Here is a 20,040-nt window from a genome sequence, read left to right on the forward strand (position 1 = left end):
CTGTCCATCACTGGGTGAACGAAAGTATGCATTTTCTTCTCTGGGCACAAGATTTCGGAGTGCAGTTGCTGAACCAGAGGGATACATATCTTTACTTTTTGGTACATCACTTAGCTATTCTTTAAACCTTGGAATTAAGAGCCCCCTGTACATTGGTCATTTCATGCGGGTGGGTTGGGCTGGACCAGAGCGGGACACTGATACTGATTGAGAGGCTGTAACCAGGCCCCTGGAGGGCTACCCCAGGCCTGTCCTTGCTGGGCATCTCCCCAGAGTAGGCCGGGCCAGCTGGCATGAGATACCAGTCCTCAGGTAGCACATGAATTTAGGGATTTCAAGAACAGCATGTTCTCATAATCAGAGATTTTAGGGGAGACCTTAAGCTCAGCCTGTCCCCAAGCTCATTTCTCTCAAGGGGACTTCTCCTTCCCTTCTGTCCAGCTAGCCTTTAGAACTGAAGGTGATGAGTGCTGGGCCCCTCATCTCCTGGTGGGTACAGAGGCTGGATGCCGGACAGGGGACCCACGACGGTTCCCCCGTGTCTTCTCACCTGGTGCTCAGGCAGGGAAGAGCAGGGGGGCTGTGTGCTTCAGAATCCACTAGAGAGCTCCTGAGAAGGACCTGCCGCTCCCGCCAGCCACGCCCATCTGATTCCTGGTCAGGCAAGGGCCTAACCTGGGTGAAAGACCCACCCTGGAACTGGCAGGGTTCTTCTCCCTCCCAACCTTCCCAGACCCACCCCAGCTCCCTCCCACTGGCTGCTGTGTTACTTCCAGGCAAATGCCTGGAAGGAGGTGGTTGCAAAGACCTACCCTGCCTTCCCTCTGAGTTGATGCCCTGAGTGGGAAGTGGATTACTGTACAGCCTTCCTTTTCTTAACTCAGGCGCAACTTCTCTCCATCCTTGCTGCAATGCTTTGGCTCTCTGTGTCTCTCCCTGTCCTGGACTTGCTCTAGCAGGTGGTTCCATCAGCACAGCCAGCAAGCAGGCCTGGAGAAGCCTGGGCTGAGGGTCAGCCCCTTGATGTGGGGAGCTGGCAGGCTGACTCCCTTCTCTCCTGCTGTTTGCCTTGAGGTGTTGCTGTGTGACTCCATACTGGAACTTACTCTTCAGTTATGTGGCAGCGGTATAGGGATGAGGCTAAAAAGACACCAATGAGACAGCCTGTGTCTTCAGTCCTCTCCTGTGTCTATTGGTCTGTGAGCTTCTTCAGGAAGTTAGAGGGGGAAAAAACAAAAACAAAACCAAAAAACTAGTCAGGGCCTGGGCCTTCCTGCTGGGCTCTGTTGCCAGCCAGACCCTGACTGCCTGGACATGCCCTGGGGATAGCCCAGAGACATGTGCTGTGGGCATCGTGGAACCCCAAAGCAGGGTTGTTTAGGAGGGCTTCCAGGAGGTGGCTTGAGCATGTCTCAGAGAACTCCTGGAGGCTGTGGGGAGCACAGGTGTGGCATTCTAGGATTGGAGCAGTGCAGTTACTTGGGGGGACTGAGACTACATTGGAGATGGCTTGTAAGGAAGCCTTGTATTTGGGGATACCTGGGTAGCACAGTTCTGACTCTTGGTTTTAGCAGAGGTTGTGTTGGGCTCCATGCTCAGTGTGGTCTGCTTTGAATACTTTCTTCCTCTGGCCCTCCTGCTCATTCTCTCAATAAAATAATCTTTGGGGAAAAAAAAGCCTTGTATTTGGGGGGCATAGAATCTAATATTCTTCACTGAATGTTAATTACTTATTAATCAATGCTTTCCTTCATTTGATACATCATCACAGCTAAGCTCTTGCCAGGCCACACTGAACTCTACCCTAGATCTGGTGACCTAAAAAAGGTTGTGGTCTGGGACCAGACTCCGGAGGGTTAGCAGGTAAGGTTTGTGTAGAGTGTAGGGGTACATTGGGGTGGCCTGAGGACTAGAAGGCTAGTAGCATTCCTCCCACAGGGGAGATGTCCCGGCCTCTGTGAGCAAGGGCATGGTCTGTAGCTGGAGATCCCATGTCATGAGCCAAGGTCAGCGCAGTGTGGGCTGAGAGAGGGAAGCAGTTCCCAGGAGCAGCAAGTGGAGGTAATGTTCTGATGGATGGAAAGGCTGCTTTTCCTGCAGATCTGCATTTATGTATGTATTGATTGGTTGGTTGGTTGATTGCAAAGCTGCTGTCCTGCACCTGCCAGGTTTATAGGCCCCTTTAGTGCTTCCAAGGGCACTCAGAGCCCTCCTACCTTGCTCTTCTGCCTCTGTCCACTGCTAAGACTGTGGTCAGTATTGAGGGGGCACCTAGGGAGACACTTAAGGCTAAGATGAAGTTCCTCTGTGCCTGCCTTCTGCCCTCTCACAAGCTTCTCTCCTTGGAGTGTTGAGGAAAGAACCAGGGAGGCAGGCAGGCACCTGGGCTGATCCAGCTGGGTCCAGGGCCCCTGTCTTTGGTTGAGATCACTGACCAGCCATTGCTAAGCAGAGAAGCAAAAATGGGGGTGGGAGCAAGGCCTGGGTTATGGCAGACTGCCATAATTCCTGGGCCTGTTCATCCCTCTTTGAAATTAGACTCAGGATGCCCAGGTTTACCTCCTACCTGGCCAGAGGGTGCTGGCTGAATCGTGTTCCTTTGCCTCAATTTTTGCAGGTGCACCAAACTGAAACCAGTATATATGCTTGGGGTATGGGTAGAAGGTAGGAGAGAGAGGGGGAGAGAGATGCGCGCTAGAGAGAGCAGACATCCTGGACCAGAGGAACTCTAACATGAGAGGCCGAGGGAGGGGGCATGATGGTGTGCGGCATGTGGGAGGGAGAGTGTCAAATTATCAGGGGCTTGTAGAGATGTGTAAGGGTCCCTTTAGGTCTAGAATGTATTTTTTTTTTTAAGATTTTTATTTATTTATTTGACAGAGAGAGAGAGAGAGAGAGAGAGATCACAAGTAGGCAGAGAAGCAGAGCAGAGAGCCCAACGAGGGGCTTGATCCCAGAACCCTGGGATCATGACCTGAGCCGAAGGCAGAGGCTTTAACCCACTGAGCCACCCAGGCACCCCTCTAGAATATATTTTATGGTTCCATGGGCAAAACACTGAACTAGGCTGTAAGGGAATTAGGGAACAAAGTAAAGCCAAAGCGAAGCTCAGTTTCCAAGATCTCAGAATCCAGTTCAGAGCAGTTACTGCCTGAAGGTCAGGATAGCGGTGCCCTTGGCAGCAGGAAGACCAGATTCTATCCGGGATGTGAACTACTCTAGCAGAGGAAGGGTTAGTTGGACTCAGGAAAAGGGGGGGAACAGCCTCTCCACCATCTGCTTCTCCACCAATACTCTGGGCCCTTATCCTGCTTCAGGAAAGACCATGTGTGCCCTTCCACAGGTGGGGGCCACTTTGTACCCCAATTTTTTTTTTTTTTTTTTTACCATACGGTCAGACACCTGTAAAAATAAAACCTTTATTATCACAAAACCTTATTAATACAGATCCACAAGCCCTTATCTGAAACCCCTCGGGCCAGATATATTTAAGAATTCAGAATTCCTTGGGTTTTAGAAAGTGCCAAGGCACAGATGCTGAGCCTCACATAACATCTCCAGAGGTTGTCTGGCGTGACACGCAGTAATCAGACATCAGTGCATCCGTAGAAAACTATGAAAAGGCCACACTGGCCCACAGATTGCCTCATTTCACTGCATGTTGGGTCTGGATGCCGAGGAAGAAACTTCTTCGGGTTTTGGATTTCAGAACTGCAGATAAGGGATTGCAGAGCTGGACTTAAACATGCCCATTTCCAGAATGGCACTGTGGCGGTGCCATGGTGAGGTGCCCAGACTTGCCAGAGTTCCTAGGCTTCCCTCCTGGCTCTGGCACGAACCAGCCATAGGACCCTGAGCTTCCCTTTCCTCTTCTGTAGCATGGATTTATTAATTCTCCCTCACAGGCGTGCCATGAGGATTGCACAGCTTAGCACTTGTGAAGTGCTCAGAACCCTGCTTTGTACGCATGGATGGCATCACGGAGACAGGCAGACAGACAGACATGTAAGACAATTTCTGTACATTCGGGTGGTTCAGAGTTCCCTGCTGAGGCCCTTCAGGCCACCAGGGCAGATGGATCTTTTCTAAGTATCACAGATCTTCAATATCCTTGGGCCTGGGGCCTCCCAGGGCAGCAGACATGAAGGTTTCAGAAGTCCCAGAGGAGTTTCTGTCATACCTTGGGGTCCTCCAGAGAGGTGGAGGGGGCCCAACCTTGTGTCCTTTATGACAGTGCAGTGGTCCCAGTGCTGTGGCTCTAGAATCCCCTCCCCCTGCACATCAGGTGGCCGAGACCAGAACTGCTTCCCGAATAGAATAAACAAGAATGTGTGCTCCCCAGGAGATTCTTGTTCACAAAGAAGACATGGGGTTTCTGCTCCACCGAACATTAGAGGTGGAGCTGGACCTTCCCCAGCCACACCCTTAACAAGAATCTCAACAAGCATTTCCATGGGACAAGGTGGAGCGCCTCTGTCCCTTATTGTAAAACTTCAAACCATTCAAAAGGACAGGATGGAAAATACTAACCATATTGTTTCTGATCCTCCAGCTGCCCTTGGCTAACAGGCCCCTGGGCTGTCTGTCCCTCTGCACTTGTCCTCAGCTACACAAAGACCCCCCGCAACACACCCTCATCCCTACACACCTGCACGTACATCATGAACCCCCTCCCCCTCACGCTCCCAGAACCACACATCCTTACAGACCCTAACACTTTAATCACCTTTACAAAAGAAAATACACATTCACGCAAGAACACACTTCACAGAGAGGCAGGCATTTGGCCATTGCATCCAGATGCCCGCAGGTGGGGTCAAGATGCTGCTCCCTTAACTCCTGGACCAGTGTTCTGCTTCTTCCCTAACTGCCCAGAGCCTCAGTTTTCATGCTGGGGAGTGGCGGTGAGAATCACATTGCCCAACTCAGAGAGAGCCCAAGAGGCTCAAGCGGGATTTACACTTAACAGGAAAGCATTCTAGGGCACCTGGGTGGCTCAGTGGGTTGAGCCTCTGCCTTGGGCTCGGGTCGTGATCTCGGGGTCCTGAGATCAAGCCCCGCATCAGGCTCTCTGCTCCGCAGGGAGCCTGCGTCCCCGTCTCCCTGCCTGCCTCTCTGCCTACTTGTGATGTCTGTCTGTCAAATAAATAAATAAAATCTTTAAAAACAAAACAATACAAAAAAAAAAAAAAAAAGGAAAGCATTCTGCTTGCTAACCGTCCAGTGAGAGCCCATCCAAGGAATTACTCCTGCCCTCCTCGGACAGGAGACAGACTTGGAAAAGGACTTCAGGAAGATGAAGAAAGTGATCTTAGTGGCACAAACTGCTTGGAGTGAGGCTGATGGAGCCATGGAGGGCTCCATTTTGGGATGGGGTGGGCCCTTCACAGTGGGGTCACTGCGGCCAGCCAGCTAGTGCCCTGGAGGCCCCCACACACCCCACAAAACACCTCCTTGACCTGACGGTGAACATGTGTCAACAGAGTAGCTGAGCAGCCTCCATTCTCACTGGGCTCACTGGAGGGTCCTCTCCACCTGCAGGGGAAGAAGTGGGGAGGTGACCTGGCTTGCTCCCCAGCCCTCCCCCAAAGCCAGCGGTGGCTCCCTGTCCCCTCCACCTGGCTCCTGGACAGCGGGAGGGAGCAAGGGATGAGGCCGTGCTGGAGACAGAAAACTCTCACCCACCACCCTTCCTCCATCTTTGGTTCTCAGGCATTGTAGCCATGCTTGGGAGCACCTGGGACTTCCTCTCTCCCCCTCCCCATCCCACAATCACCTGGGGCTCGTTTGCAAGATTCCTGATTCCTGGCTGTGGGGAGAAAAAGAACACAAAACCAGTGATCAGGTGTGTGGTAGGCAGAGGCGGTCCTCATTCCCTGCCTTCCATTCCTTCTCCCCCTCTAGGGCCCTTCCAAGGTCAGGCCTAGTGGTTTTCCCTGGCTGCAGGATCCGCAGGGTCCTCAAGGATGATGGATGGCAATGGGGTGGGAGTACTTGGGCTTTTCCACAGACGGGGGACAACAGCTCAATTGTAGTTGCTGCTCCCCAAGAGGGAATCGTTCTGCTGTAAGGATGGGTGAAGAGCCTTTCTCCCTACAGGGCTTGGCCAGCTGTGAGGGTACCTTTTTTTCTTCCACCCTTTTTTCTTCCTACCTACCTTGAGAGTACTGCTTGATGAAGATCAGCACTCCAGCCGTCAGCAAGAGAAAGATCAACATGGGGATAACCACAGCACTGGTTATCCACTGATGAGGGGGTGCTTCTGAGGAAGGCAGAGAAGAGGGGTCAACAGCCTCAGACCATGGGGCTATCTCTAGGGACCCTGGCACCCTTCCCTGCTCCTCCACATCCCCTCCACCAGGTTCAGCTCCTCACCCCAGGTCACAGTGAATGTGTGGTTCAGGCCAGAGTGTTGCACATGGCAAGTGTACCGGTCCTCCATCCTGGCTGGCACCTGCACAGCTGCCCACGTCTGGTAGGTGCCATCTCCACTGGGGCGTGTCTCCACATACTCAGTCTCTAGCACCAGCTCCTCCTCACCCAGCCACCAGCTCAATGAGATGTCCCGTGGGTAGAAGCCCCGGGCCCAGCATTTCAGTGTGATGCCGCCATCCTGAGCTGTGTGTCTTGTCACCTGCACCGTGGGCGGCTCTGCAGAGAGAGGTTGAGAGAGAAAGGCTGGTGAGAGGCTGCTCTCTGCCCACTCCTCATGTTTGATCCTAGGCTCCTCTGGCATCATCCAGGGTGGAGGACAGGAAGGAGTTGGAGACCAGGTCTCTCCCCAGGGGAGGCATTCAACCAGTATTGGAGGAAGGGATGACCTACTGCCAGCCATCCCAAAGGGGCACAATCCTGGGAATTCCTTAGTGAGGACGTGACTTCCTGCCCCCAACCTCCGGGAAGGTTCTGGGTGGGGCTGTTGGGTCCTATGTTGATAACCCCCTTCTTCTCACAGAAACCCTATGGTTTTCTCAGAGACTACATGCATCCCCATTACTCCTTCACATGGTAGGTGCCTAACAAGAGGCTGAATGAAGGCAAGGATGGTCCTTCCCTCACTTTGGAAGGAAGTGGTTGTGAGTGTAGCTCCAGAGTCAGCCCAGAATTAAAGCCCAGCCTGTCTCCTGTCCACACTCCCCCATGCTCTCAGGGCCTGAAGGGGATTCCTGAATTTTTGTTTTTTTCTCTCAGCGTTGTTCCAAACGACACTGTGCAGGTGTGATGGTTCATTTTATGTGTCAAATTTACTGGGCCACACAGTGCCTCAGCATTTGGTCAATCCTTATTCTGGGTGAGATGCCCATTTGAATTGGTAGATACAGTACAGCAGACTGTTCTCCCCAGTGTGAGTGAGGCCCCTTCCAATCACATGAGGATCCAAACAGGACAGAAAGTCTAACCTCCTGCCTGATCTCCTGCAGCTGGGACATCAGTCTTTTCCTGTCTATGGACTGAAACTGAAACACTGGCTCTCCTGGGTCTCTGGCTTGCCAGCTGCAGATCTCGGAACTCCCAATCCTCCATGGTCACGTGAGCCGATTCCTTAACTCTCTCTCTCCACATCCTGTTTGGTTCTGTGTCTGTGGAGATTTCTGCCTGGTCCAACAGGTGACAGGTAGATGATATCCCCTGAGCGCTGGAGCGCTCAACAGTCATGTAAGACACCAGTATGGTGCTTCCGGGAGACAAGGCTATTGTCACCATCCCTGTAATACTGACAAGGACACTGAGGCACAGAAAGGGCAAGTGACTCGCCCAGGGTCACAATGTGGCTCTGGATGCTAGGGTCCAATGCCTGAGCTGGGACCCACCACACTCTGCTCTCATAATCACATCTTCTCTTGATGTTATTTGCCCTGCCTTCCCTTCAAGGACCATCCTTCCTGTTGCCTCAGCTGATTCACATGGTGCTGCTCAGTCACCAGACATCCATGGTGTGCTGATGCTCTGACCAGCCCCACCCACCAGCAGCCGATGAGGCCTCTGCCACAGCACCCCCAAGCACCCACCTTCCCTAGTGTTCATCCCAGTCCGTCCCGCCAGCCCTGATGGATGGAGTCAGGAGAAGTACAGGACACACCTAGGATCTGAGGAGCATGTTTAGCATGAAGGGTGTGTGGGGGCAGAGGGGCAAAGGGCCTCAGCTTCCCTGGCAGTCCCCAGTAGTCCAGGAATGCTATCCCCTGGGACCTGAGGTCCATTTCTGAAGGAGAAAAGCAGGACGTTAAGCCCCTGGAGGGCTTTATGAATCGCCTAATTTAACATACTCACTCAATGGGTGATTAACATGAGGCCTAGAGTGAAGGCCTCACTTACCAAGACCACAGTGTGGTTCACCTCGTCTGGAATGAGGGCCCGAGATCGAGTTCTGCTCTACATGAGGAAGCCCTCGGCTAGTCAGCCTTCTTTCTGGGGCTCAGTGGGCTTAGCTGAGACAGGGGAACACAATCTGCCTCCTCACCTCCACCCCCAGACTCTCAAGCACAGGAGTGTGGGCCCTGCAACGACAGACTGCACCTCACCTTTCCGGGTGAGGCTCTGGCCACCCAGCTCCAGGTACCTGCGCAGGGAAACAAGGCAGAGGCCTTCCAGGTAGGCCTTGTCGTACTCAGCGTAGCAGCGCTCTGTCTCCCACCAGCTCTTGGTCCGCATGGCTGCAGGTTTGGCCGACACCCAGTTCAGAGTCTCCAGGTCCAGTGACAGGTGGTCCTGCCCATCGAAGCTGAACTGCCAGAAGCTGTGGGTGTGGCCATCCTCCCGGATCTCACAGCCGAACATCCGCTGGGTACTGTGCATGCCTGCATATGTGGGCGAGAAGGCTGCCATTTGCTTGCGCTATGGGGTTGGATCCGTGAGAGCCAGAGAGAAGCCCAGCGCCTGAGGGTGCCTCTGAATGGTGAGGGGCAGGGTGGCGGTGTTTAAAAAAGAAGGCTCCCCTGGGAACTGTCATGAGCAGCCAGGGCTGAGCGGCCTCTTGGGCCTCTTACAGGAGAATCCTTGGGTTCATAGCTAGAGCCATCAGAAGAACTCAGTTCTTTATGGTTGGAAGAGATCCTCAAGAAATACTCATGGTAAGACTGGGTCACACCCCAAATTCAGATATGTGAAAGACATGTTCAGATGTGAGGCTAGCTGCTAGCAAAGTGGCTGGGGTGCTTATCCTCGGGCCTCTGGGCTACTGTGTAGCTCTTCCCAGTCTCTGGTTTTTATACCTAAGACTGGGTTTCCAGGCATGGGAGGAGGGCAGCACTGGCAGCAGCCAGCAGGGGATGGGAGCTTGTCCCTGCTGAGAGGAGGGGGTGGCCCGAGGGAACCGCTCCTAAATTCCTCCCGTGCACTGGGTAGAGCAGGGTCCTCAGCTAGGTTCTCTCTCCCACCCTGAGCTGTCTGCCTGCTTCAAGTTCATGTGGCTTCCCACCCTGCATGGCAGAGGTGGTGTCTGAGAGCCTGGCAGTGGGTGTGAGGGAGGGAAACCTCTGTCAGTCTGCAGGAGTCTGGAACCCCAGGTAGCTGAAGGGGAGGCATTGTGGGGCACAAGCTTACTGTGCTGACCACATGGGCTGGCTGCTGGAGCCACAACAGATTCTGAAGCCCCGGGAGGCCCCGCTTCGCTGTGGGGATAGAGTTATGCATCAGGGCCATGCCTTGAATCCTCTTATGGGCTCAGGGGGGCGGCCTCTATCCACTAATGGAAAGGCATAGCTGCCCAGAGGGTCAGCTTGAAGAGTGTGCAGGAAAGGGGTGGGGCAGCGGGAGCCTCTGACGCACCAGTGCTCTGGTTGTGGTAGCCCATCACGGTCCACGTCTCCACCTGCTGCACCTTTGCCCAGGCCCTCTGCTTCTGAGTCTCTGTCTCCCAGTACTGGGCATCCACAGTTGCCATCCACGGGGCCTGGGGCTTGGCCCTGTCCACACGACTGTCATAATGGATGAAGGGCTGGTCGTCCACGTAGCCTACAGCCAGAAACTGGGGAAGGTCCGGGCCTGGCTCTGACAAGGCCAGGTAGTGGTAGTGGAGAGAGTGTGTCCCTGTGAAGACATAAGACAGTCAGACTCATGTGCCCTGCCATGAGTGTGCCACACTGCAGGCCTATGTGACTGGTGGGGGTGGCCATGCAAACCTAACCAGGGTATTTGCCATCAGTAAGAGCAAGAACTGGGGATTTCGGTTAAAAAGTAAGGGTAGCCAAATAGTTTAAATAAAGAATCAATCATTCAGTCAAACATCGAGGCCAGCGTTCATGTGGTAAGTCTTGCGGACTTTAGGCTTGTGGAAGTTTTCTGCCCCTCCGCCTTCACTCAGGGCTTACTTACTCTTTACTTACTTACTGACTTCACACTCTTCTCTGTAAGTGTGATTATCTGGTTTCCCATCTCACAGTTTCAAAGGTATGATAAAAAAAAAAAACCTGGTTGTTTGGCAGCTTAATTTCTGTGGATTTATTCATTCTCCAGAGCTACCTGATAAAGTGAGACCACTATTCCTAGCTTGAACCACTGATGCCAAGTTGGTGGCATCTTGACTGCATTCCCCACTCCCTCCTGTTCCCACAGGAGACACTGCCAGTCATCTCTTTAAGTCCAAATGCAACCTCAAGGTTTGTTCTCCACCATCTCTAGAAGCACCAGCTTATCCATTCACCTTAGTGCTGGAGATGAGATTTAGCAGCTCACCCTGACTCAAGCTATAAAAACAAATGCTGTATCTTTAAAAACCTTACCCCACCTTTCTCAGGGGCTCACTCCCAGAGACTCACCCATAGCTCACATCTTCTTTTTCTTTTTTTTTAAACTGTGCACCGCAATATTGAGTTTGAACTCATGACCCTGAGATCAAGACCTGGACTGAGATCAAGAGTCTGATGCTTACCAACTGAGCCACCCAGGGGCCCCTCCCTTACTTCATTTTTTTTTTTTTTAAGACTTTATTTATTTACTTATTTGACAGGGAGATAGCACAGGTAGAGCAGCAGGCAGAGAAGAGGGAGAAGCAGGTCCTCTGCTGAGCAGGGAGCTTGCCATGAGGCTCAATCCCAGGATCATGACCCAAGCCAAAGGCAGATGCTTAACCAACTGAGCCACCCAGGCGCCCCTCTCTTACTTCATTAAGGAAGGTTTTGCTCAGGACCCTTTGGTGGCTCAGTTGGTTAACTGTCTTAGCTTCAGTGCAGGTATTGATTCCAGAGTCCAGGAGTCTTGGGATTGAGCCCCATGTCCGGTTCCCTGCTCATCGGGGAGTGTGCTTCTGCCCCTCACTCTGCTTGTGCTCACTCACTCTCAAATAAATAAATAAAATAAAAAGGTTTTGCTCAAATGCTACTTTTCTCAGTGAAGCCTTCCTTGCCCACTCCACTTTCTGTGGAGCATTACCACCACATAGAAGATGTACACTTGACTTGGTTTTTCTCTCTTTTTTTGCCGATTTTATTTATTTATTTGCCAGAGAGAGAAACAGAGCACAAGCAGGGGGAGCGGCAGGCAGAGGGAGAAGCAGACTCCTCACTGAGCATGGAGCCCGATACAGGATTCAATCCCAGGACCCTGGGATCATGACCTGAGCCAAAGACAGACGCTGAACCACCCCAGCATCCCTACCTGTTTCTCTTGTTAATAGTCTCTTCCCTGTAATGTCAGTTGCCCAGGGGCAGAGGTTCCTCTAAGGATCCTTCTTTCCCAGCCTAGAACAGCTTCTGGCACATAAAAGATGCTCAATATTTGAACATTCAAATGTGAAAGGAGGAGTCAAGTACATCTCCTCCCTCATAGCTCTCTTTAAGCTCCGTTGAAGCCACAGCAAACTCGGCCCTGGCCCTTTGTACCTGCTGTTCCTTCTGTCCCAGCCATGCTCCTTCTCTTCTCTTGGCCAATGCCTCTCATCCCTCAGCTTGCAGTTCAGGTGCCCCTTCCTCCAGGAAGCCCTACTGCTTCCACCTGCCAACCCTCAGTGCAGCCTCTGCATTCCCTGTGAAACTGTGGGTTCCAAGGGGGCAGGCAATACATCTAACTGTGTCACCACTATTTCCATGGGTCTTGGGGAGAACATCATGCTTGGCACACAGTGGGTACTGCCTGCCTTTATTGAGAGGGAAAAAAACCCAAGAGCATGAAAGGCAAGGATGATGATGATCACAGCTGTCACTTTTGGAGAGTGACTGCTCTATGTCCTGCACCAGTCTAACTGCTTTTCTTTCATTCACTATCGCAGTTGATCCTTATTATGAACCTAAGACGTTGGTGTGATTGGCCCCATTTCACAGAGGAAGGAACTGAGACCCAGGGGAGGGTGAGTACAGTACCAAAGCCATGCACTAGATAAGAGAAGCCTGGATTCTCTCCCCAGAGCCCATTTTTTTCCTAAGCTTAGGAAGAGGATGAGGAGCTCTCTTCTTGCACTGGTGAAACTTTTCATGTGAGGCAAGAGGGATCAACGTTGAAAGGGAGTGAAGGGCTGACATTAGGCCTGGGCTGGTGTAGGCCTCCTGGGAAATGACGGACTCTCAGGGTGCTGTTTCTTTACAAACCACCGAGTTACGATTAGTGGGGTTTCCTGGACTGGGAGCTATGAGCAGGGACACAGGCTTTGCTAGGAACAGAGACTATGGCTTCTGTATGCTAAGGTGACCCACCTGGTCCTTGGCTCCAATCTGCAGTAGCTGCCTGTCCTGAGTGTGGGGCAAAGAGACTGTGTCTTTGGGTAGTTGCCTTCTGGGTGATGGGGAAGCATGCACACTGTACTTTCTGTCCTCTCTCCTCCTTAGCTAAGGCCACACGGTGTGGTAGGCTGAATTCTGGACCCCTAAGACATCCCTGGAACCTATGAATGTTACCTTACACGGTAACAGGGATTCTGTAGATGTGATTAAATTAAGGATCCTAAGATGCAGAGATTATCCTGGATTGTCTAGGCTGGCCCTGAATGTTTCCTTATGAAAGGGGACAGAAGGACACTCTGTGACTACCACAGAAGGGGATGTGAGAACGGAACAGAGAAAGAGGCAGGAAGGTGCAATGAGCCAAGGAATGCAGCTCTAGAAGCTGGAAAAGGCAAAGAAATGGGTTCTTTCCTAGAGCCTCTGTAGGGAGCTGTCCCATGGCACCTTAGTCTCAGCCCAGAGAAGCCCATTTTGGACTTTTGACTTCCATAACTCTATGAAAATAAATGTGTGTTGTCCTTAAGCTACAAAGTTGTGGTACCCTTGTTATAGCAGCTATAGAAAACAAATACACATAATATGAGACCAATGTCTGATGTGTCTTTTGAGTTTGGTGGACAGTTCAAACCTAGGCACCCTGGAAGTCCTGCTACCCTGGAACAGAGAGAAGGATGCATAATCTGGGAAGAAGGACGTCCTCTGAGAGCTGTGCCAGTTTTCAAGCTGCCTCCAAGATGGGGACCTGGTGGATGCTGAGAGAGGGTGCAGGGACCCTGGGTCCCCACTACTGAAGCAAAGAGGCCACAGAGGTGCTGATATGCTCTTCCCTCAGTGTGAGGAGTTGGGAAAGGACAAGTGAGCCAAGTTCAGGCCTGCAGGGAAGGGAGCAACATACATCTGGTTGTTCTTCTGGGACAGATACACAATTTCCTTGCTAGATCATGTGACTATTTATGACTATTAACTTGCTTTAACAGCCAGTGACTTCTGGTTAAAAATGAGAGGATGTCTACCCATGTATTATTTTGTAAAGTTACAAAATAGTTCTAAAGCACGTAGGTACTGGTCCCTGTCCCAAGCACTTTACAAAATTTTTGCTCCATTAACCCTCATAACGATTTTATCGGGCAGGTACTGCTGTGCCAATCTATGACTAATAGGGAAACTGAGCCCCAAAGATGCAAAGTCGCCTGCCAAGTAGCAAAAAGCAGGGCCAGACGGCATACCCAGGTTCTCACGATGCCCCCTGGGCCGCATCTGCCCTTTAGTGAACCCACGAAGGGCTGACACTGTGTAGGGGCACACACAAGCAGCCCTCTCCCCACGACATCTCCCCACTCTTTGCCCTCCACAGACACCTCCCTGGACATGGTTTCAATGGGCTCAGCTCTGCCCAGCCTTGCCCATATGGCCAGGCAGGGTCCTCCCTTTTGCCCCACTCAGCAAGTACCTTCTGAGCACCTGCTGTTTATCTGGCCCTCTCAGAAGCCCTGGGGATGCTGGGAAAGCACAATGGCCCCAAGTGCATGCTCTTAGGAAGCTCCCATGAAAGCAGGATAAGCAAGATAAATGAATAAAATGTATGACAGACTGGCCAGCAGTAAGCTCTGAGGAGACCAAAAAGAAAAAAAATAAATAAAGCAGAGACATGCAACGTGTTAGGGGTGGGTTTAAAATTTTAGATAGAATGGACAGGGAAGCCCCCCTCCACCCCCAAGGAGACTCCTGAATAAAGACCTGAAGGAGCCATGTAAAGGTCTAGAAGAGAGCTTTCTGGGTCTGCAGAAGGGAAAGCTAGTGGAAAGGTCCTGGGGGCAGCAGTATTCTTCTGATATTCCGAGGCTTTTGCAGTGACATGGGAGAAAAATAAAATGGTGGTGTGACTCAGGAGCTATAGATGTTAGCAGCAGCGGGGAAAGAATGGGTTGACTCCCAAATCCTTCCTAGGCTTGTCCAGATTGTTCCTGGAATGGCCTGGATACAGCCTCTGGCCTACCTCTCCCTGCCGGGGAGGTTCTGGTTTCTGGCATCTGCTCTGCCTTGGACTACTTCACCCATGGTCCACACCCTGGCATCTGGGGCCCATACCAGGAGTCAGGGGACAATTCAAGGACAAGTTCATGATTGTGGCCCCTCATTCAGCTGGCTTGCAGCTATTGCCTTCCACAGACCCTATCGGGGGCTACCCATTCCTTCTTCCCTGAAAATCCCACTGCTGTCTACTCTGCCTACTAGACGGTCCTGGGAGCCTGGCCTGCTCTCTGGGTGGGAGGTGCTCCCAGGCTGCCCATACCTGTCTTTTTGCTCCGGGAGGACAGTATGAGCTGGAACTAGATTCCTCCTAGCTAACTGGATCCAAGACAGACCCTCATGCCTGGTGCTCCAGCCCTGAGTGCGGCAAAAGCAGTTGAGGAATCATTAGGCTACCTCTGTAGTTTTCGGGGGGAGCACCCCTACTAGCCTGGGGTTAGTGCCGGCCACAGTAAGACCACAGCAGGAGGAAGTGGGGGCCACATGGCAGGTGTCCAGAGGAATCTGCTTATGCTGTGACATGCTGTGACATGCCCGTCGCTGCCTCAGGCCCCATGTTATCAGCCCTCCCCCACTTCTTCCGTCACTGCTGAGTCCTGGTCACTGAGACAGTTCGCCAGCCCCACAAGAAAGGGGCAGTGCTGCCCTCTTTCACACAGCTTCCCTCTTTCTCTGACTGGTGGGGGAGGGAGGTGCCCCACCCCTTTCCTACAACCCACGTGGCATTGCCACTCTCTAGCTGTGTGGCTCTGTTCCACAGCTCCAGGCTTTGATTTCCTCATCTGTAGGTGAGGGCAATTACTTGACCTGTTCCACAGTGCTGGAGTGTTCAGTGAGCTAATAAATATAAAGAAGTACAGGCAGGGGGACGCCTGGGTGGCTCAGTTGGTTGAGCAGCTGCCTTCGGCTCAGGTCATGATCCTGGCATCCTGGGATTGAGTCCCACATCGGGCTCCTTGCTTGGCAGGGAGCCTGCTTCTCCCTCTGCCTCTGCCTGCCCTGCTATTCTGTCTGCCTGTGCTCGCTCTCTCTCCCTCTCTCTCTCTGACAAATAAATAAAAATCTTTAAAAAAAAAAAAAAAAAAAGAAGAAGTACAGGCAGGGAGAAAGGGCTCTGCAGACATCATGTGCTTAGCCTTCATCCTTTCCTATCTGGAAAGGAGAGGTGGGGATGGGAAAAAGAGAGCTGGAGTGAAGAAGCCCCCTGGGGCACCCTCCAGAGGGTCTGGCCTCTCTGTCCCCCACCAGGGCAAAGACAGCCTACCAGATTCCCAGATGTGGAGGTGCCCTCCTGCATCGCTGGGGGCCCCTGGCCTCTGCCATCTTGCCCCCTTGTCAGCAGGTGGGCAGTCCCTTACCTCCAGGCCATGGTTTGTTTTCTAACTTCAGGTTGGCTAGTTCTGCCATCACCATCTTCGCTAAGGAAGCTGGGCCATCGGCCACCACAGGCAACCCCCAGGGGCTCTCTGCAAGGGGGAAATGGAAAAGGGAAGTATGATTCTCAAGGCATAAATATGTTACACATCCTTGTCTCTGCTTAGAGAGATGGTATGAAATGATGAAGAGAGGCACGCTGGAAGGGAAGAGGGACAGGGAAGCCTTGTCTCAGGATTGACTAGGAGCTTCTTCAGCATGGAGGTGTAAAACCAACAGGGCTGAGTTCTGGGTCTTGGTGCCAGAGCTTTAGAAATACTGATTTGTGGCATTTTTTACTGTATTCCTGTGAGGTAGGCCCTGATGGCGCCTACCTGGAAGGCAGGGCTGAGTTGCCCCTACCCCTGCCAAAGGTTCCCCACCCAGCTATTCCTGCCCCTCCTGGACGTTCTGCTTGGTCCTGCCCAGCTCTGTCCACTTGCTCAGCTGTGTCCTAGCATTACCCATGTGGCGAACAGCTGGTGAGCACCTATTACAAGCCAGGCACTGAGCTAGGTGGGGGGTGGATGTGAGGACAGAGATAAACCAAGACCATCATGGGCCTGAAAAAGCTCAGGTCTGACAAGGAGGACACAACAAACAAGTAGGTCCAATAAGCTGAGCAGAGCTGATAAGTGCCATGGCGCAGGAAGTCCCAGGCACCAGAATACCTTGGGGTGGGAGGGTGCTGGGGTCAGGGGCCTTCTAAGCTGAAACCTAGAGGGGACCTCAACAGCTGTGGGGCTGGGTAAGGAGGGAAGAACATTCTAGGCTAATCAATCTAGTGTGGTTACAGGACCACCTGCCTCAGTGCCACGTGGGAACTTGCTAGAAATGCAAATTTGCAGGACCCAACCTGGCCCTACTGAATCCGAAACTCTGGCTGAGGGTGGGGGGGGGGGGGGTCCAGCTTTCTGTAGTTCAATAAGCCCTCTGGGTGATTCTAAAGGTTGAGCCACTTCAAACTTCCCTGCTGCAGCACTCATGATACCTGCTCCATGAAAGCCACTTCCTCATCCCTAGCTTTGGAAGTGAAAGCCGGGCACCCAGGAATGTTGTGAGGGGGCCTTCTTCTGGCTACCTCCCCTCCATGTGCCATCTCTCTCCTACGGTTTAGTACACCCTGGGGTTATCTCTTCCCTCCTCCTCCTCGGCTTGGGGTCCCGACTCCTTAGGTCAGCCCTGGTCAATCCCTCCATAAGATGACAGGGCCTATGTGCAAACACCCATGACCATCTCTGCCACACAATATTGGAATCGCCTATATGCCCCTATATTACACCCAGGGAGAGTTGGGGGGACTGTGTGAACCTGAAAACCAACACAGTCTTGGCCCAGAGACACAGTGGCCCATGCCCCTGGGGTCCTGTTCCAAGGACTGAACTCTCCCTCAATCTTTCCAGACATCCAAGGTGATTCTCTTTCAAATGTTTTCCATGGGTCGCTGAGGGCTGAATCCTCCTGTGTGTCCGTCCTGTTGACTTCAGGAGCCTCAGCTTGGAAGGAATAAAGAACCTCTTGACTTTCACTAACCTCTGGCTGAAACTTAGCCTTTCTCCTATGGTGAAGGCAACAAAGCTGTGCGGGATTAGCAGGACCCGTGCTTTGGATTTGGACAGAAGCCACAGGTGCTTCTGAATCACATGACAGTTGTTGCAGACACCTGGACATATGCTCTGCTCTCACTGGTTCCCAGTTCTGGGAATTGTTGCTATTTGGGGCTATAACTTAAGGTGTTAACTTAGTAGCACACATACTACACCTCACACATTTATATTTCTAGTTAAATTCTATTAACTACTATATTAAAATTTTTTAATAGCTTTATAGAAACATAATTAGATTCCTTTGTAAGCCTATATATTTCTATTTACTTATTCATGTTTGTTTATTTAGACAGCACGCTAGCAGGGAAGGGGCAGAGAGAGTCGGAGAGTGAGAATCTGAAGCGGGCTGCACCTTACACTCCTGGGGAGTCTTATGGGTGCTCCATCTCAGGACCCTGAGATCATGACCTGAGCGGAAATCAAGAATGGACATCAAGACTCCCAAGCTTAAACAACTTAACAACTCAGGCACCCCCCCCACCACCACCATGTATTTCATTTTATGCATTAAAAACATTCTGAGACCGGGTCCAAGCCATAAAAAAGGCTCAGAACTCCGACTTTAGATCCTGCCAGAAGCGTCCTCCCTGGGCCCTAGTTTAAACTTGTAAATATTAAATTAAGGACTGCTTTGTGAGTTGAAATGGCTTCTTGTATGTGAAGCACTTCAAAGAGTTGGGCCTGAGGGTGACCCCCTCTTGGTATTACTGTGATAGTGGACACTTCCCCATCTGTGCTGATAAGCGTTCCAACATCTGTGTGGCAGGAGGGCGAGGCCCCAGGGCAGCCGTGGGGAAATCCAGGATGAGGTCAGGCTCGGGTAGCAATGTCAGAAGAATTAAAACTGGGAAAGAATGGAAATTCCGGGCCAGGTCAGAGAAACCCTCCTTGCACCTGTTCCCGCCCCCCCCCCCTCAGGGGACGCCCTGGTAACCCGAGACCGCCTCGTCAAGCCTCCAGGGACACCCACCGTGAAGGGCGGGAGCCTGCCCGAGCTAGCTGGCAAGGGGACGTGCCTGCTTCTCTGATTCCTGCCCCCATACCCAGGGCCTCCCAGGAGCGCCCAGCCCCAGGAACCGAGCGGCGTCCAACGGGGGTTCCCACGGGGACCCCCAAGAAGCTACGACACCGGCCGCGTCCTGGCCGGCGTCACCGCCAGCCCTCCGCGTCCCGCCGGCTTCCCGCAGGGCTCTAAGCCAGACACGGGTGCCACAGTGGGAAGCCCCAAACGGGGGCTCTAACCCAGGGCTCCACGCCACCTGCGGGCCTGGGTCGGCTCTCACCCGCCCCGCTCTCCAAACCAGGAATGGCCTCCGATCGCCCCAACCACGCGCTGCCGGGCGTCCCCTGGGGTTCTGCCACAGGGCCCCCGCCTCTCCGCCCCATCACCTGCCGCGCTCTCCGTTATTAGACGCCACAGCTGCAGGAGCAGCAGCATCGTCCGCGGCGGCGTCCAGGCGCGCGCGCCCCCGAGGACCCGCGAGCCCGGGTCAGCCAGCCTGGCGAGCAGCCCCCGGGCGTCGATTTCCCCGGAGTCGGTCCTCAGCTGTGCTGGGTGGGGTGTGCTGGCGCTAAACCCGGAGAGCTAGCGCAGGGGTCCGTAATGGGGCGCGGGTCCGTAATGGAGCGCTGGCGCGACCTCAGCCGACCCGCTGGGTCCTCGCTCCGCTCTGCCCCGCCCCGCTCTGCTCGGCCCAGGCTCAGCTCCGACAGCGATTGGGCTGCTTCGCCCCGCCCTTCTTAGCTCCGCCGGGCTCCGGTTCCGCTCTGCCCCGCCCCGCTAGGCTTGGCTCAGGCTCCCCTCAGCTCTGGCCTGCTCTGTCCCGAAGGCGTCTGCAACAAGCATCATGAGATTCGGAAACACCTGTGGTTTCCACTGGGGAGGGAAGCGCAGGTCTTGCTAATACTGCCGAGCTTTGCTACCCCCGTTCACGGTGGGAAGAACGGCTCAATCTCTGCTAAAGGTTGGAGAAAATAAAGGTTATTTTTCCATCCAGGATTACAGACCCCTGAATTCTCACCAGGAACCCTCATGTTTTGGATAATAGTTTTCACCTGGGGGGTTTCTGTTACTGAAAGGGTCCGCAGACAAAAGGACGAGACTGATACAAAGCGAAGGTCAAGCAAAGCTTTATTTCACGCCAATACCAGTCGACTTGGGCGAATTCTTCTGAGGCTCTGCACCTACCAAGGAGTGACATTCTTTACTCACCTGGTGAGGCTGCTGGGAACTCTGTAAGCAAGGTATCAGGCCAACAGTTCCAAAGGCGGAGCTGAGAGGCCAACAGTTCCAAAGGGCTTTATAGCTCCAGGTTTCATAAAGTCAACCTTAGTTC

The 20,040-nt window shown here is 52.8% G+C and overlaps 1 protein-coding gene across 4 annotated transcripts; it reads right to left on the reverse strand.

The window, feature by feature from the left end:
* Positions 1-5,142: 5,142 nt before the first annotated feature.
* LOC116585876 (class I histocompatibility antigen, Gogo-B*0201 alpha chain-like) lies at positions 5,143-19,404 on the reverse strand. 4 transcript variants are annotated; one of them, XM_032335228.1, is made up of 10 exons: positions 19,094-19,403; positions 18,432-18,548; positions 16,043-16,150; positions 9,769-10,029; positions 8,523-8,798; positions 7,401-7,592; positions 6,376-6,651; positions 6,158-6,262; positions 5,777-5,809; positions 5,143-5,535 (listed from the first exon to the last, which is right to left on the reverse strand). In XM_032335228.1, exons 1-10 carry the CDS (start codon positions 19,140-19,142, stop codon positions 5,477-5,479), a joined length of 1,476 nt encoding a protein of 491 aa, XP_032191119.1. In that variant the 5' UTR covers positions 19,143-19,403; the 3' UTR covers positions 5,143-5,476. The 4 variants fall into 4 exon arrangements, with proteins under 4 accessions (XP_032191119.1, XP_032191120.1, XP_032191121.1 ...); XM_032335229.1 differs by lacking the exon at positions 5,777-5,809 and having other exon boundaries at positions 19,094-19,404; XM_032335230.1 differs by lacking the exon at positions 18,432-18,548 and having other exon boundaries at positions 19,094-19,402.
* Between the last annotated feature and the right edge of the window lie 636 nt (positions 19,405-20,040).

The sequence above is a fragment of the Mustela erminea genome, chromosome 3 (assembly GCF_009829155.1).
Source record: "Mustela erminea isolate mMusErm1 chromosome 3, mMusErm1.Pri, whole genome shotgun sequence".
NCBI lineage: Eukaryota > Metazoa > Chordata > Mammalia > Carnivora > Mustelidae > Mustela > Mustela erminea.

What these genes read in the sequence shown, in the direction of transcription:
- LOC116585876 (XM_032335228.1), bottom strand. Translation starts at nt 19,142, where the DNA reads ATGCTGCTGCTCCTGCAGCTGTGGCGTCTAATAACGGAGAGCGCGGCA. An exon ending in CTACCACAACCAGAGCACTG is followed by an intron (nt 8,799 to 9,768) that starts GTGCGTCAGAGG and finishes CCACATATGCAG; the next exon opens with GCATGCACAGTACCCAGCGG. An exon ending in CCAGAGCCTCACCCGGAAAG is followed by an intron (nt 7,593 to 8,522) that starts GTGAGGTGCAGT and finishes TGGACCAGGCAG; the next exon opens with AAATCTCCACAGACACAGAA.